This window comes from Chenopodium album, chromosome 14, assembly GCF_948465745.1.
Source record: "Chenopodium album chromosome 14, dcCheAlbu1.1, whole genome shotgun sequence".
Classification (NCBI taxonomy): Eukaryota; Viridiplantae; Streptophyta; class Magnoliopsida; order Caryophyllales; family Amaranthaceae; genus Chenopodium; species Chenopodium album.
In genome coordinates, this window is record NC_137847.1 from 7,083,768 (window position 1) to 7,100,716 (window position 16,949).

The 16,949-nt window shown below is 34.0% G+C and overlaps 2 protein-coding genes across 3 annotated transcripts; both read right to left on the minus strand.

Moving 5' to 3' along the window:
* Positions 1-4,412: 4,412 nt before the first annotated feature.
* Positions 4,413-8,637, minus strand: LOC145578772 (uncharacterized). 2 transcript variants are annotated; one of them, XR_014098915.1, is made up of 4 exons: positions 8,158-8,637; positions 5,610-7,048; positions 5,388-5,481; positions 4,413-4,836 (listed from the first exon to the last, which is right to left on the minus strand). XR_014098915.1 is itself a non-coding variant. In XM_081636077.1 (3 exons), exons 2-3 carry the CDS (start codon positions 7,002-7,004, stop codon positions 4,813-4,815), a joined length of 1,419 nt encoding a protein of 472 aa, XP_081492203.1. In that variant the 5' UTR covers positions 7,005-7,048; positions 8,158-8,637; the 3' UTR covers positions 4,413-4,812. The 2 variants fall into 2 exon arrangements, 1 of the variants encoding a protein (XP_081492203.1); XM_081636077.1 differs by lacking the exon at positions 5,388-5,481.
* A 3,313-nt stretch (positions 8,638-11,950) lies between these two features.
* On the minus strand, positions 11,951-14,918 carry LOC145579976 (large ribosomal subunit protein eL32z-like). The gene is made up of 4 exons (XM_081637288.1): positions 14,812-14,918; positions 13,847-13,945; positions 12,337-12,518; positions 11,951-12,242 (listed from the first exon to the last, which is right to left on the minus strand). Exons 2-4 carry the CDS (start codon positions 13,934-13,936, stop codon positions 12,113-12,115), a joined length of 402 nt encoding a protein of 133 aa, XP_081493414.1. The 5' UTR covers positions 13,937-13,945; positions 14,812-14,918; the 3' UTR covers positions 11,951-12,112.
* Positions 14,919-16,949: the final 2,031 nt, after the last annotated feature.

Genomic DNA, 16,949 nt, shown 5'->3' on the forward strand with positions numbered 1-16,949 from the left:
AAAGTACTGTCAGGATCAACTAGGAGTTTCTCATAATTACGGACAAAGGATTGGGAACTTAAAAAATAATATTATGTACTACATTAGTCTCAAAGTTAGGCTCAAAGTTACGGACAAAGGATTTGGTAGCGGTGTTACTTTTGAGATATATAGTGCTCAGAATTACGGACAAAGGATGGCAGCCCAAATCACCACAAATCTCAAAAGTAACACCGCTACCAACCAAAGTAATACGAACATTATGTACTCCATTAGTCTCGAAGTTTACTACAACACACATCTTATGAGCACTATATATCTATAATAACCTTGAGATAAACTAGGAGTTCCTTTTGAGACGATTTCATTTAAGACTTGCAACCAAATGCACCCAACTGAAGTCTACAAAGTTGCCCTATAATTGTGCAAAAAGACCAACATAACTGATGAATCCAATCAGTAGTATTTCTTTTGGCTTATTTCTTGTTTTATGCAAGCTTATTACCTACTCATCACAATCCTACTAATTCATGAATTACTTATTTGCTAATGCTTTCCCAAATAGAAATGCACTACATTATCTCTCTCTTTTTGCCTACCCTTATATGTGTTTCAACAAAGCTCAGAAACCAGTGGAGGAACCAAGCTACCCAACTCACTAGCTTGATCAGGCGAGGCGATCCTGTCATTTTCAGTACTGTCCATCAGCAGCATACAGGAAGAATGAAATCCAAAACACTAGAAAAAGTGATTGAAGAAAGTTTTTGATTTGTTTGTCTTATAGCAGCATCAAGTATGATTACATCAGTTCTATCATTTTCTCTTCCAATCTTCTCAAAGTCTACCAGATCATATTTTTTTGCCTAACTGCTTTAATAATATGACATATTGCAGGAAAATTATAATATTATGTAATCTATGTCAACCCATTTTATACAAAAAACAATCATAATTCACTAGAAGTGTTGAAATCAATAGATGTTAAAGGCTAGCAACTGTCAATTTCATCTTATGACTTATAGGCTAATCCTGCCTTCCCAACCCCCCCCCCCCCCCCCAAATGCCTCCTAGTTCCTGCCTGACGACCACGCTCCACAGGGCCGGCTACTAGAAATTGCAAAGTATTCTTGATGTTTTTTTCGAATAAAAAGCACAGGACCCCTAAAATGTTTAAAACAACGTACAATAGGTGCCAATACCAGTCTTCTCCCTCTTCTTTCTCTCTGTTTTCTGTAAGGCCTGTAAACTGGCACACAGTTTAGAAAAAGGCAGCACCTTGAAAAATAATAAATTTGTGGAATTTCAAAGAATTTGTAAAGCAGATTTTTGGCACTGATCCATCCACACTAGAAAAGTTTATACTAGTACGTAATTTCACTAAATCTGCCACCTATGATGACCTGTAACAACTAAATTTAGGAAGATCTATGAACTTGGTAAAACTAATTCAGTTTATTATATTAAACTTCGTATATCCAGAAATAATCAACAAACAGAAAAGTCAGTTTTGATCAATTCAGTTAAGTATATATCAGGCGAAGAGAACAGCAGCATACTTTCATGAAATATGTATCTCTTATATTGACCTCTAACAAAACACTCACAATACAGTTCAAATTGCAAATTTTTTGGCCGACTATTTGAAACCAAAACATTCACCTGATAAAATTCATCTAGCATTATAGACACCATTCAGTGAGTGATCCGTATTATGTTTCCTTGTCTCAGTTCAACCACATGTCTTAGTCCGATCAATGTCACGTCGTAGCCAAATGGTCATTACAGTTGAATAACAGCCAGGCTCCTGACTTTTACCTGTTAAGATCAGTAGGAAATGAATTGCTAGCTCCACTAGTTTCTTAAAGAAACACGCGATGCTTTACCAAAAGCAGACGCCAGACTGCAGGAAGAACAAGGTGCTTCTGATAGCGACAAGCATAACAAAGATAATATTAGCTCTGTTGTATTCATTGAACAGAAATATACAATCAGATATTGCACTGAAGACATGCATGATATCATATATTACATACTATTAGATGAGCTTTTACTAAATCTTCACTGCCGATATTCTTAAATTTTATAATCCTAATTGCAGTTAGGCAGCACAACATTGTACTTCTAATCACAAAAGCTTTACATTATCTTGTTATATTAATCACAAGAGTACGGCTTTGTATTTTGATATCAGTCATGCTGAAGCAATAATGATTCTAATTCATTAGAAAGTCGGACACAAATCTCTATCTCAATCTTTATTATCAGAGTCTGAACTAACTTCTTTTCTCATTGCTAATACAGTAAGAAATCAGGTCAGGGAGATCATATCAGTATTCAGATTGATGATTTCGGATTAGTTCATCAATCTGAAATCTAGGAAAGCAGAAAGGCCAGACAGCACAAGATGCACTAATTTTAAAACAAGCTAAAATGGTATAAAAACACCTTAGCCAAATTACTGCCAGAGCCAGAATCAATGATACAGTCCTTAGAGAATGAACGAACATCTGAAAAACAATTTAGAAGAAAATGTTAAGGACTTTCTCAACTTTTTTCAAACATCGCAAGACAGAATACATACTGAAGGGGGGTATGTATTCTTATGTTTTCGTATCCCCATTATCTGAAGTTGCTGATTTTACTATAAACTGATTTATATAGAACTTCAAATTTTCCAAAGGTTTGTGACAAACTGTCATCTTTACATTACCCTTCAATTGCCATGCAAATTCAAGATGTTCTGAACTTAGTAATAAAAAAAGTACATTCTACTTAGTCAAGCCTAATCAAATATGAACGAGGACATGATTAAGTTTTGTAGACTTTTCTGTGTTCACTTCTCCTTCAAAATGGTAAGGGCACAGCTAAGCCTCACAAGTTGTGTAGAGCCAAGGAATAGTGTTAGAGCTCAACAGGAAAATAGTTAGGTATTTCTTAATCTTTAGTCCACATTTAGTAAAAAGAAAATTAGAAAATTGTACACGCTAGTAAGGAAGGAATGTTTCACAAGCAATCTACACATAGAGGTGTTTACATGTATAAGGGGTTTACATTTGACTATTACCCAAGTCTTAAGTCCCTTAAAGAAATTGTTGGTCTGTTGTGCGGTTAGTCTCTCTCAACTTAAAGGTGAGACATGCAGCAAATCACCCCTCAACATTATAACAAGTAACCCCTCAATAAACAAAAGGCACCCTAGCATACATAAAAAGTCACCACCAACAGACGACAGTATACAAGTTGCCCCAAAACCAACTGGTGACACTGAAAAACTCTGTTTCTCCTGACCAGAAATAGTGGGAAATTGGGAATACAATCAACCTGTTGTAATCATTCCGAAGGGTTGGCACTCCTCTCTTGCCTCTAATTTTCTGTCTACATACATTGGAGAGTTTTCTGATTATGATAAGTGGATAAGGGAGTCTTGACCTTAGGCTAAGTGTTTTTTATTGGAATAAGCTTTAAAGTTTAACAACAGTTCTGGTTTACCAACAACCTAATGAGGCTGCAATTGTCAACTAACTCAGCTATTTGGCAATAGTTTTGACTTCTTCAGCATAAGCTGGTACAAGAATATTCCAATTAATCTCATCTATTTTGTCAGCAAATAGCTACCGTCATTATCTAGAGAAAATATAACTTTGATCATTGAAACCACCAACCAAACTGGAAGAATTCAAAGCAGTCATTATAAAGGTCAGATGACACGGTATAAATTCTTAGATACTTCCAGCTATCAGCTAATTGTTCAAAAGAATTATAACATGTCATCAATAAAACTATAGTCATGCTTTGAAAATGCCTCAATAACCACCCAATTATTGTTTAGATATCGAATTGATTTATAGATTTGATAGTATCACGTCCACATATACCAAGGAGGAAATAAGGAGTTACAATCCACTATGTGTAACGGGTATGAGAACATAATTCGCTACACAGCTTATTTTGTGGTTAGAGAGGTATGAAGACTTGATAAGACCTATAACAAAGAAAGTGCAATTAAAATTCTTCGATAGAACACTCTCACTACAAGTTTCTCAAGTGTGAAGCTAAGCATAAGAATGTGTAGATCTATGGGGCTATAATATTCATTGGGGTAACTAACCACAAATCAAGAGTCAGGGTGCACCATTTAACATTGTCTTGGCTAGATGCATGATAAGGCACATCTAATGACCAAAAAAAACTCCTGTTACTTAAAACTGATACAGTAAAGATGAATAACATATTAACTTTAGAGCACTATAACATCATATTTAAGTAAAATGCAACAAGCACCAACTCAAAAGGCTTCAAAAACTTTTTACACTGTACACCATTGACACTTAGGCTCTGTTCTTTCCACGTTCAAAGAGTACATTTCAGATTCCAATAAGCGTTAAGGAAACAGAAGTTCAGATAAGTTGTTCTCAGGTGAAAAGAACTACATCTTACTATCGAAAATCGAAAGATAGGGTGATATGACAATCAAAAATCTAAATCTCCACCAAGGCGCCAAAGACTTAGTGTTGTTTCAATCATTTACAAACTTGCATGTATATCCAATTCTGTATGAGAAGGAAATTTACACAGCTAGAAAAACCAAAGAAAACAAGGAGCCATATATGTGCTCTAAGGTATGGAACTCACCTCGAAGAGATGTTTCTATACGACATAGGTTGTTTTATCTATACATGATATACATGGGAACTCAAAATTCAACTACTTCATCTTAGGAAAGAAACAGACAACACAAAAATCCTCCAAGATAGTTGGCATTCTTTTCCAGATACCAATTCTAGAAAAAATAAGGAGCTAAAATAACCACACCGTGATTGTCTAGGGATTTGATTAAGGCCAAAAGCAAAGGATCACCTGTCAGAAGAAAAAAGCAAAGTCATAAAAAGCTTTAAATTTGTGATAGTAAGATAGTAAAAAAAAAAAAGGGAGGAAAACTTTCAGAAATAAACTTATCAGCAAATTATTCATTTTCACCATCTTCATACAATTAATAAATTTGTGATTAAAAATTTTCAGTGATCAGAGGGGAAATTTTTTTGGATAAATAGAAATATGCTTGATATTAGAACAGAAGGTTAATAACTGTAAAGCAAAGCTTTATCAAACACATATCAAAAATCACATTAGTACATTACAGCACCAAAGCAGTTCGTCAGTTTGTCTTGTTATTACATTCAGCAAAACTATGGTTGTTTGACCTTCCATTATCTCTCCATCATTCATTCTAAGTGCAATTTGGAACTACTCAATCATAATCTACAGCTATTATAGGGAATGTGAAATGTTTTACTTTTAAGTATTCCAATATAGTATATGTGACTATTTACACCAAAAGAGGCCTTATTCTCAAAACACGGTCATTAATGGAATTAAATTCAAATTTACTAGTAGATGAATAAGTTTACAAGGATGATGATGGTTCATAGGCACCGTAGAATACTTCAATGTCGCATAGTCACTCAAGTTTCAAAGAGGAATACTAGCGACCAGCGGCCAGTTCTTCAGAGTTTATGCAAAATGAAAAATGATCAATTAGATACTAGCAAAGGCAGACATGGAGAAGAAATGCATATCATATATGACATTTACACTTCTAAGATAAACATAAGAAAAGTTAGAAAGCATACCTCTTTAAGGCATCCAGGGGAACGACTATCTGGTGGCAAAGGCTTCTTAGTCCTCCAGTGTGCTATCTCAGCCTGCATTGAGTCAATTTTATCCCTAATCTCCCACAAAACTCTCAATTCTTCTTCTGCTTTATCAGCGTTTATTTCTTGGCCTCTTGTTACAAACCTCTGATCCTCAAGTTGTTTAAGTCTTCTGTTGAACTGCTGAAATTCCCAGTCAGCAACGCCAAATGTTGGCTGTTTAAAAAGCAATGGCTTATCGGTCTTGCATTCTTTTGGTTTAATTGATTCATTACTGCTACCTGGGGAAAAAAATGGTTTCTTTTCCCAATCAATTTTCTCTTTAGCATCATTTGTCTTAGTTAAACTTTGGTCACAATCTGGAGATAGCAATGGTTTCTTCTCCCAATCATTTTTCTCTTCGACAATAGACTTACAAATCTTACTCCAGACCGAATCTAGCTTTCCATTCCTATTTTCACTTTCAAAAGTTAGATTGTGGCTTTCTTTGTTAGAATTACCATCTTGGTCAATGAACGGACAAATTGGGACTTCAAAGATATCCTGAACACTTGTCGAGCAAGCAGAATCTTCACATGCTTGAACACTGACTGCAATTTCAGGAGATTCAAGACAATCTGATTTCACAGGAGTATTCTCAGGGGAGGGATGCAGCATTGGGGATGCACTTGTTAGAGAAACATCATTTGTATCCTCGGTTGAAGGGAAAGTACTAGAGCCCTTAAGATCATCCAACTCCTTCAACCGTTCATCTAACTTCTTAATCTCTTCCCAATATGAATCTTGCTCCCTTCGAATATAGGGGTCTTCACCTTTACTTTCCTGCCATGGGTGTGGAGAGGGTGTTGAGGATTTTGTTCCCTCAGTAGAAGCTCGCCTACTCAACGCATCATTATTTGGAGGAGGTGGTAGTGAACTATTCCGTCTGAGAGAGCTTCGCGAGCTTGATTCTTCTGCATTTTTTCTTGACAACATGTTATCAGGATATTGTATCTCACAGGTACCTAAATCATCACACCCCATGCTTAAAAGTTTGAACCTGTATGCCTGAACTTGGAACTCAAGGGAAGCAATCTGCATTTCTTTCTGATATATTACTTCCTGAAAAGTCTCGAGTGTTTCTTGAGCATGACAAATCTTTTCTTCGGCAATTCTCTTATATTGACTAGCCTCCATTCCCACTGCTGCCTTTTCACCCTGCAAGCGTAATATCATGGATAAAGCTTCATCAGCAGCAGTAGCAGAGGATTCTCTCTCCATATCCAATTCACTGTATAGTTTCTGCAGAAGTTCTTGCTGAGCATGGAGTGTCTCCTTCAGGTAATTAGTCCCGGGTGTGGCTAGAGATAGAGTACGTCCAGCCATCGGGCCCATCAGTAGTCTACTTCAATTTTGGATCAGGAGAGTTATTTGTACAACTGCAAAGATGCACAAGTATTCACTGAGCATAACAGATTAATTATAAAAAATATTGGTCTTCCCTGGAAAAGCATTCCTGGCAAAATGATGTATCACTAAAATAAGTAAACTGGTTAAAAAAATTTGCCGCTTTGCAAAGGTAGGTGCTATCAATGTTCTGCTCAAGAGCCCCTAATAGTCAATTTGCTAGATAATAACCAAATCCATGCATTATGAACATCTTTAAGATAACAAAATAATGCCCAGTAACAGGCATTAACCAGTAAATTGAACCAACTCTCAGACAACATGTTGAGCCTGCTAAGATTTTACTAGAAACACTAATTATGACAAGCCATTAACCAATCAGCTAAACAATAAAGCATCATCAGACATATGAGGGGCTTGCAACAGCATCCAAAATGTATCTGGAAGTCTGGGAATTCGTTACAACAACATCATCCGGTCCAACCCAATATGTATCTCGGAAATTCAAGTTATAAGTGGGATCACCCTACCACACTACTGACTCCAAGAACAACAAGAAGTAGACTATTAGTAGTGACTGTTTCTAAAAGACCTACAGCCAAACCATCAAGAAACATGATAGAAACTCCAATCAGTCTTTGCTATCCAATTGATTTCCAAACTTATTTCTCATTAAAAAGGTTGCAACTCGGCAAATGATTCCTATCCTACTATTCCATACTCCATGTCTCCATATATTGATATACTGTATCAACCAAGCCATCCATATGCAAATTTGCATACTGTGATAACTTTGCAAATTGGCCCTAAATTATGTTAAAATACTCTATCTGACAATAAATACTCAAACTTAATTTCAAGAAACTGTAAAGCAAAAATTAAAAAAAAATAAAAACAGCAATACCAGAGATACATTCATCATCCCTCCTCAATTACACATTTTCCACCCAATGCTGTCGTTTAAAGTTGTTAATTTATTACCGCCTACCAAACAGGACGTTCATGCTACAAAAAAAACTGTCTAAAAAACAGGCATATTTCACATATAACACCCATAATTCTCAAATTCTAGAATCTCAAAAGGCAAATCATCGACTGCAAAAATCAAAAGTAAAAGAAAAGTAAGATGAAGAAAATATACCTGAAAAGTTCAGCAAAACGACCAAATTGTAACCTTTGACAAATACCCAGAACACCTGAACAAAAAAAAAAAAAACCCCGCTTTCTTTCACGTCATCGCGACATTTACAGTAGATCAAACCACATCAATAAAATCTCAAAACAACAATTTAGATGACACCCATTTGAATATTACTCAAGAGTAAGAAAACCCAGTTTCAATTTTCCCTCTTTTTTACAAAAATGACAGAAAATTCTGCAACAAATTTCGAGGAAAAAAAAAACCCTGAAAAATGGAGAAAAATTTAATGCAGGATGAATGAGTAAATAGTACTTCTACTCCAGATATTATTGTTATTATTAGAAAAAACAAATGTGGAAACCAGATACAATAAACCGACAAATTACCAAAATTTTGACTTATTAAATTATTAACAGATGCTTTTAGATGAAACGATGGGGTCAAATTTCCCATCTTCCTAATGATACTGTAACCTTTTTTATCTTTTGGCTTTTCCAACGGTTTTTCTTTGTGGTGGCTTTTCTTTTCCTTCCCCTTGTTTTTCTTATCTTTGATCATTAGGAGGGTCTAGAATGATTACCACACGTTCGAGTTCAAAACTAGTGAGTAATCTGACCGATTAGTTTGGTTTGAAAAAAAAAAAAGAAATTTATGATGATTAAGGGTATATGTTCTTATATGTTGAGAGATGAAAAGAAAAATCACAAAGTTAAGTAGCTATAAGTAATCACGGTAAGAGAAATTATAAGGTGTCGTTATTATAAAGTTGGGTGAGCGTTGAATTTTAAAAGAATTTAATTTAAGAAAATTTCGATTCATATAAGCATAAAGGTATATGAGATTGTATTGGAATATTGGATAAGTTTCTACTTGTCAAGCCAGACTTGTAACAACTATTGAATGACAAGTAGATGTTGAGTCATCCAGAGATGAGATTTGCAAAAGAAGAAAAAAGTTGTCAAATGCCAAATTAACTTGTATGATAATGTTTTATAGTATAAATGTTATTTTTATTATGTACATATGAGAAGTGTCAAATTCTATTTTTAGAGTAAAAAGTAAGGGTATGTTCACATTTACTGAACTGAACTAAAATTAAGTAAATGTGAACAGGCCCTAAATCTAGTTTTTAAGATTTTTATCTATAAATTATACATTGTCTTGGGTTGTGGTATTACCGTATCACCTTACATGATCTTTCTTTGGTTGCAATAGTAAATGAGAGGTAGAGATGTACTTTGTATAGTCTCTAAGTAAATTTATTGTAATCTTATGTATTAGGAAAGAAATCAAGCTAAATATAAATATTATTAGGAAAAAAATCAGGCTAAAAAAATAATTATTATTAGGAAAGAAATTAGGCTAAACATAAATATTATTAGGAAAGAAATCAGGCTAAACATAAATATTTAAATTATTGACATAGCCTTTTTTACAAACTTATACTACAAACCTACAATACTACTCCATATGACATAGTTGTTTGATGCCTATATGTGATTTTTTTTTTTCCCTTTTTATTAATATAAAGTTAACTGGTTAATGAGATCCTACTATTTTCTGATACGTAATGACTAATGAGAATGACTCAATTAAACTCGACCCTTCATGAATCATAAGTCCTCTAATCCACCATTAGTGAGACAAAACCTTTGGAATTGATTTAGGCTATAAAATATAGAGAATCTTCACCACCTATATCTCTAATGGGGTTTAATTTCAAGAAGTCGAATTCAAAGACACCATATCTAACCACTACACCAATACTACTTGATAATTGTATATCATACTTATAATCTATGCATGGATTAAACTCTCACTTATACTAAATTACAGATTGATGTACTTCACAGTTCATATAGTCAAACTTGTACAAAATTCAACAAAAATAGAACCTATTACACATGTTTAGTTGACAATTAAAACATAATAAATTATATATCCCGTCTTCTTCCGAGTAAATAGAACTTCATAAAATCATTGAATAACTATCTAAACAATTTTTAATTCTTTCCCACAATTAGAGAACTCCCTTAAAACTGCATGTTTTGAAGAAGTGATAATCACTAAATAAAATTAATAATACTCATAATGATAATGAAATAAGAATCATTACACATGGTTTACCCCAAAAATATAATAAAATAATTACGATTGATAATAAAGTTTGTATCTAGGAACGGCTAAGAGAAGACCCCATTAGCGGTAAGCCACCCCCAACTAATTACGGAGTATTAATTTAATTAAAATATTGGTGAAATTTTAAAAAATCGTTATGGAATAATATAGTCGTATTCAAGTACAACGGCTAAGTCGGATGTTGTGGAGCCCACTTATCGAAATCTACCGACCACTCCTTCTAAGCTAAGTGTTGGCCCATGCGAGGTCGGCAGTGTGATGGGATGTTAACATGTTTGATTGGTTAATTGATGTTGTGGACTCTATTTATTTAGAATCTACAAATGTAAATAGTAGAGTACTTAGAATAAGATAGTCAAGTTTAGTTAATTAATGATGAATAAAATATAAAATAACAATGTAGGAGAGGATTTTGCATTCCAAAACATATTTAAATCATAAGGACTTGTTTGGTTGACAAACAAATTAACGAGATTTTTAATTTTCTAGGATATAAATATATGCATACTTGTTTGGTTGCCAATAATATAGAAATTGAAACTTTCTAGGAAGTTCTACTTCCCACTAAATTGAGGAATTCACTTATCTAGTCCTCCCTAGGTAAGTGGAACTTCCTATGGGAAGTAGAAATTCCTACATTCAACCAAATAACTTTTCAAAATTCCAAGAAATTATATTTTTATAGGAATTGAGATTTTACGAGAATTTCTACTTCCTACATCCAACCAAACAAGGCCTAAATAGTTTTGATTAAAGAATGTTTTGATTATATTATGTTGATATTGTGAAAGTATATATCAAGACGAATGCAAAAAGATCATATTACAATTATATTTCATTGCATATAAATTATGATATAGCTAAACAGAAGAATACTCCGTAGTACTTTTGTGCAATTGAGCTACAACAGCAATACTAATTACAATTAAAATTAGGGGGGTGAATTTGTGGCACATTGTACATAAATCAATTTTTAAATTGTGTTTGCATATCCTTTGATTTTGGTAAAGTCCTCGACTCCTCGTCATATCCTTCCTCTTCCATTGCAAATTTGCAAGAGAGGCTTCAACCAAGTCTTTCTCAAAAGTATCCCATTCATTCCATTCCTTTCTTTTGTTTAAACTCCATTTTTTTTACACCATCCCACGTTGCCAACCAACTCTCAATTTTGTAATTCCACTTTACTTTTGTCTTTCCTGGGTTAAACATAAATGGAGCTTGATCAGAAATTTGATTAGGATAGTGATCCATGTTAGCAAGACATATCCTTCGTCAAGTCTCTTTACCAAGCTTGTTTTTGCATATCCTTCGTCAGGTCTGTCTAACACTCGCTCATCCCCTCCCCTACCATTAGTCCCAGTGAACCTTTACCAAGCTTGTGTATGCATATCTTTTGTCGAGTCACACTCAGTCATCCCCTTCTTTACCATTAGTCCAAGTGCACATCATCCCCCCGGAAGTTGATATCATGTAGATCATTTATATCTTTCCATTCATTAAAACAGTTTGATCCTCTTATATTCATTTTATATTTACCATTTTTTTTTCTGTAAAAGAGTACTTGACTTAAAATCACCTAGACTAAACTAGATTTAGTCCAATTGTTAAAACTTTCCCAAATCTCATCCCTGATAAACAGGTTGGGCTCCCAAAATAACAAAATAAATCTCCAGTTTCCAAAAAACAAGTCAGAAACATGGAACTACAGCGAAAGTAAAACAAGAAAAGACCATAAAACGATTTGTAATATTCTTGCCTAATATTGAAAGCTCAGACCTCTTAAATCTATTGTAAACAAAACTTTTGGGTTCCATGATCACTCATCTTCCTGGCTTCTCAACCTTGCAAGCTTGTTGGTGACAACAACATCAAGCTGTGCAGCACGCTCAACAATATCTTTTCTCTTTTTGGTTGAGATATTGTGAGCGATCTCAGCGCAGTAAGTCCTACAATAGGTAATGTATACCGGTCAGAATACATGAAAGAGAGAACAGAGGTGAAAGAAAAAAGGACCAGAGAATATAAAGGGCAATCTGTTACCTGTTGTGCATCATCAGAAGTTCAAGGTCACCTACGTTATGCACAACAAATTTCTTAAAGCCATTGGGGAGGAAGTGACGTGTCTTCTTGTCAGATCCATATCCAATATTTGGCATAAGAGTCACTCCCTTGAACTTTCTTCTCACTCGCGAATCAATACCCTTTGGCCTACGCCAATTAGTCTGCAAATGTACAACCATTCAAATTAATGAGACAAATTCGACGAAACAACTTAAAGAGTAAAATGGCACAAGGTGTATATACATTTGTTTGGCCTCTGAAGAAACAGCGCCATACAAGGAAATACCCTACCCTAGACCAGTAACAGGGCATATAAACAAAGTATATAACCCATGTGGCTAGCATTTTCACAAAACATTCTCAATCCTAGCAGCATGCTGCATGCATATCAAAGTAAAACACGTGATAGAAACTAATCATGATTATTAAGCATTTAGTGAGAGGGCATCCAGTATATGATTAAATCTCTCAACCCAAACAAGTTGGTAAACAAAATATAATATGATAGTGCTATAGATTACTTTTGCAAAACAATTGGGGTGGAAATTAATGTACACAAGTCTTACTTGAACATCAAAACATGACATGTTAAAATACAGGACTGAGTTACTAAATTACAGATGATACAAATACAATCACAAAAGATAAAAAAAGACCTAACAAGGCTCTATATTCAAGTTTTAATATCAAGTTCTAACCAACCATAGTCAAAAAATGCATTACAAACCCATAATTTTGGATAAAAATATCACAAGTCAAAACATGGACAGCCTACTAAATGTTTCAGATAGGATAGACTGGTAGACATGGATAATCAAGCACCAACCCACTAACAGGATAACAGGAAAAACTACAAAATTTGGGGAATTCAACATTAGGCCAGGTCATAGTTGAACACCAAGGTGCAAGCTTCATACATTAATATCAGAACAAGGATGCCATACTTTTGTGTTTAGGCCCATCTACTTATTTACTAGCCCGTGATACAGATTTAACTACAAATATTACAGAGTATATATAACTTGTACTGTATTAGGATACAAGAGATAGCTACAAGACTATAACACAAAAAAGAAATTGATAAACAGGATGCCTCTAATTCAATCCCAAAATCTTGCAACCATCATTATATACCACTCATAGGTCATAATTAATCCATGATATACCATGCCAATTATTATAATTCATCATTGATAAATCGTACGCCACAATACCCAACTAACACATCACAAAATAGATCACCAATACACTAATCTACACTAAACAAATTGTATTCTGTAATAATCCTAGCCTATGAATAATTCAGCAACCAGCCGAACAAATTGCATTTTGTAATCTTCCTCTCCTATTAATTAATCAACCAACTCATATGAACTTCACCTCAACAATTATACCACTCAGCATAAAAACTACCATTTTCACATAGAAATTCACTAAAAAAAAACATTCACATCCAAAAAAAGAAAAAACTTTGTTGCAAATGTTATACCTTCACACAGATTTTTCGGTCAGATTGGGGTCTCTTGAACTGCTTGACCCTCTTCTTCACTATCTTCTTATCAAGTTTGGGAACCGCCATTGCTTATTTCTACAAAATTAACAAAAAATATATGAACAAATAAAATATTTATACATATATCAACTTTTCACAATTTTAATCCATGTATTATTTCATACACGTATATAAAAATTATACTATGCATTTAACAGAGTATAAGGTTATTCTGACAACTTATTAGTAGCAGCAAACGAAAATGGATTACAAAAATTACACTACGCATTCAACAGAGTATAAGGTTATTCTGACGATTTATCAGTAGAAGCATACAAAAAAATAATTAACCTAAATCTATGCCATACAATTCATGAATATAGCATTAAACAACATTGAAGGTCGAAAACATGAAAGAAAAATACAACCTTGTTATATATAATCAATAATTTGCAATCTAATGAAAATCAATTGTTCTAGCAGCTTTAAATCCAGCAAACATTATATTAATCTCTAACCTAAGCCATTAGTATCAATCTACCATTAAATTTTGTGAGATTTATCATAGCAAACATATAATTAATTATCTAATTATCACGAAAAATACACAATAAATCAAACAAAACAGCTAATTTAACATTTCAAAACATAAAAAATCTATAAATGAAACCGTACAAACTAATTTAACAACGAGGGGAAACCCTAGTACTGATTCACTGATTATTCAACATTTCAAATCGTCTGAAAATTGTTTCGAATGTAGGAAAAAAAAAATTGAAATTGGCCATTTAAACATAGGTAGATTAATACAATAATAACAATCTAGAAAAATCATGAAATTCATACAAAACAGACAACTAATAAACATGTATAATCACGCAAATTATATAAATTAGAATAATAAACGCATTAAAATCATGAAAAAGAGGAAGAAATTTGATGAAGAGAGGAGAGAGAAAAACCTGAAAGTTGCAGAGAGAAGATAGGTTAGACGGAGGCGCAAAAGAGTAGAATGGAGTGATAAATTTTTGTGATATTTTAAAGCACCTAAAACCCTAACCCTTTCACAGGCCCATTTTCGTATTGGGTGGTTTTTTCATTTTTGGTCTATCCTTATTCCTAATTTCATTTTTGGTCCATCCTAATTTATTGGGCTAAATTTTAAAATTTTTACAATGGTTAAGGGTGAAACTTAAATTTGATGGTCTGTTCTGGTTTACTGAAGTGAATTGAATCGATTAAAATTGAATATTTTATGAGAATAGAAAATTAGAAACTGAACTGATTGGAGCTGAACTGAATTGAAGTGAAATTTAGCTAAAGAGAACAGGCCCTGGGTCAATTGTCCTAAAATGGTTGGTAACCAAAGGTGGCCACTGTGTGGGCTAGGTTGTACCGGGGTTAGGTGGATCATGGGTTGGGATAGGTTGACATGGGACTAGCTTGGGTTGGCCTAAGGTGGGGGGTAGAAAAAATAGACATGTCAAGGTTTAGTTCTTGAGCGTGGGTGGGGCGGAATTGGCTTTGTGGGTTAGGCAAGTTGTGAGTAGGTCAAGTTGGGTTTGTGGACCATTGGGCTTGGCAATGGTAGTTCAGGGTTCAGGTGGGTTAGTGGGTCGTGTGTATAAATTTGGTAGAGGCAATAAAAAATCAGGTCAGTCTAAGTCTTTTTTAATAAAATATTATGTCTTTACCCGCAAAATATTGTCATTTTATCAAACAAAGCGGTTTTTTTTTTTTTTTGTCGAGTTCAGATTTTGAACTAAAAGTACATTTTTATGTTTGTCCAAACCCAAAATTTTTCTAGTAGGGTCGGACTAGGCTAGCGTATTGGGTCAAACTTGGAAAAAATGACCAAGAATCTAGAGGTGAAAATTCGGGTTGGGTCGAGCTTTTAAATAAATTTTTGTGCCTTAATTAGCAAAATCCTTATATCAGGCCAAAGCAGTTTTTTGGGTCATGTTTTAATTTTGAACTAAAAATACGTTTTTATGCTCCCAAGCTCGCATTTTGTTTTGTGTGTCGGGCCAGATTGGGCTAGAGGGCTAGGGGCTAGGCCATTGATGAGCATCTCTATAAAAAAAAAACCCCTTAGGTTTGGGTGTAAGAAAACGCCTCGGATTACATGATTTATTTTCAAGATAAAAGGTTTTGGGGTAATTTTGGTATTATTGTTGAGGTTTTAAGGGGAGCTATATAGGAGGTTTGCAAACAAGCAAACTAATGCATCTCCTTGCACGCAAATCGAAATGCTTATATTAATTTTTTGCCAATTTCGACCTCAAATTTAATTTTTAAGGTCCAAAATAACTCAAAACCCTAATCAAGCAATGTTCATGGATTAGAAATGAAGCACACAGATTGAAAAATGTTCTTACATGCAAACAAGATAATTTTTAATATTACAATGTTAATAATATAGTTTCAAACGAAATAATCCCTGAGATACTCATCTGGATACTGGCATAGTTTTTTTTTTTGCATAAACACTTGAATAAGGAGTACCTTTAGTTGTACAAGTATTATTTACGCACACAATCATTTTTTTACTACCTCTATTATACATTTTTTGCAACTTTGAAGGGTGCACGGTCTCCTTGGCAAAATTTGTTTGTGAGTGTAAGATAGAGAGAGAAAGATAGGAATGCATGTGATGAGGAGAGAGATAGAAAGAAATGACAACCTAAAAAGGAAAGAAAACATTAATTGCAAATAATGTGTAGCATTCATTTTTGCCAAAAGTTGCAAAATATACGAAACAAAGGTAGTATTTTTTTTTTTTTTACAACGGCAAGAAAAGAGGCTATCCCTCAAACGATTATTTAGAGCAATTTTCATTGGACAAAAAAAAGAGGAAACTATGGTATCTGGACTCTTTATTTTATAAATACCCGTGTCTACTTTCGACACTCGAATATGGGTTTGAGTCATTTGACACTTGAACATCCCACTTTTTATTCAAAATCATGAAATTGTTTACAAAATTGACATTCGGACATTTAGACATTGTACTGATGTCGAATATTAATGCATGATCTGTGCACCTGGGTGCACCATGAGCGTGGTGCACCCGGTTAAATAAAAAAAAAGGCGGAAAGAA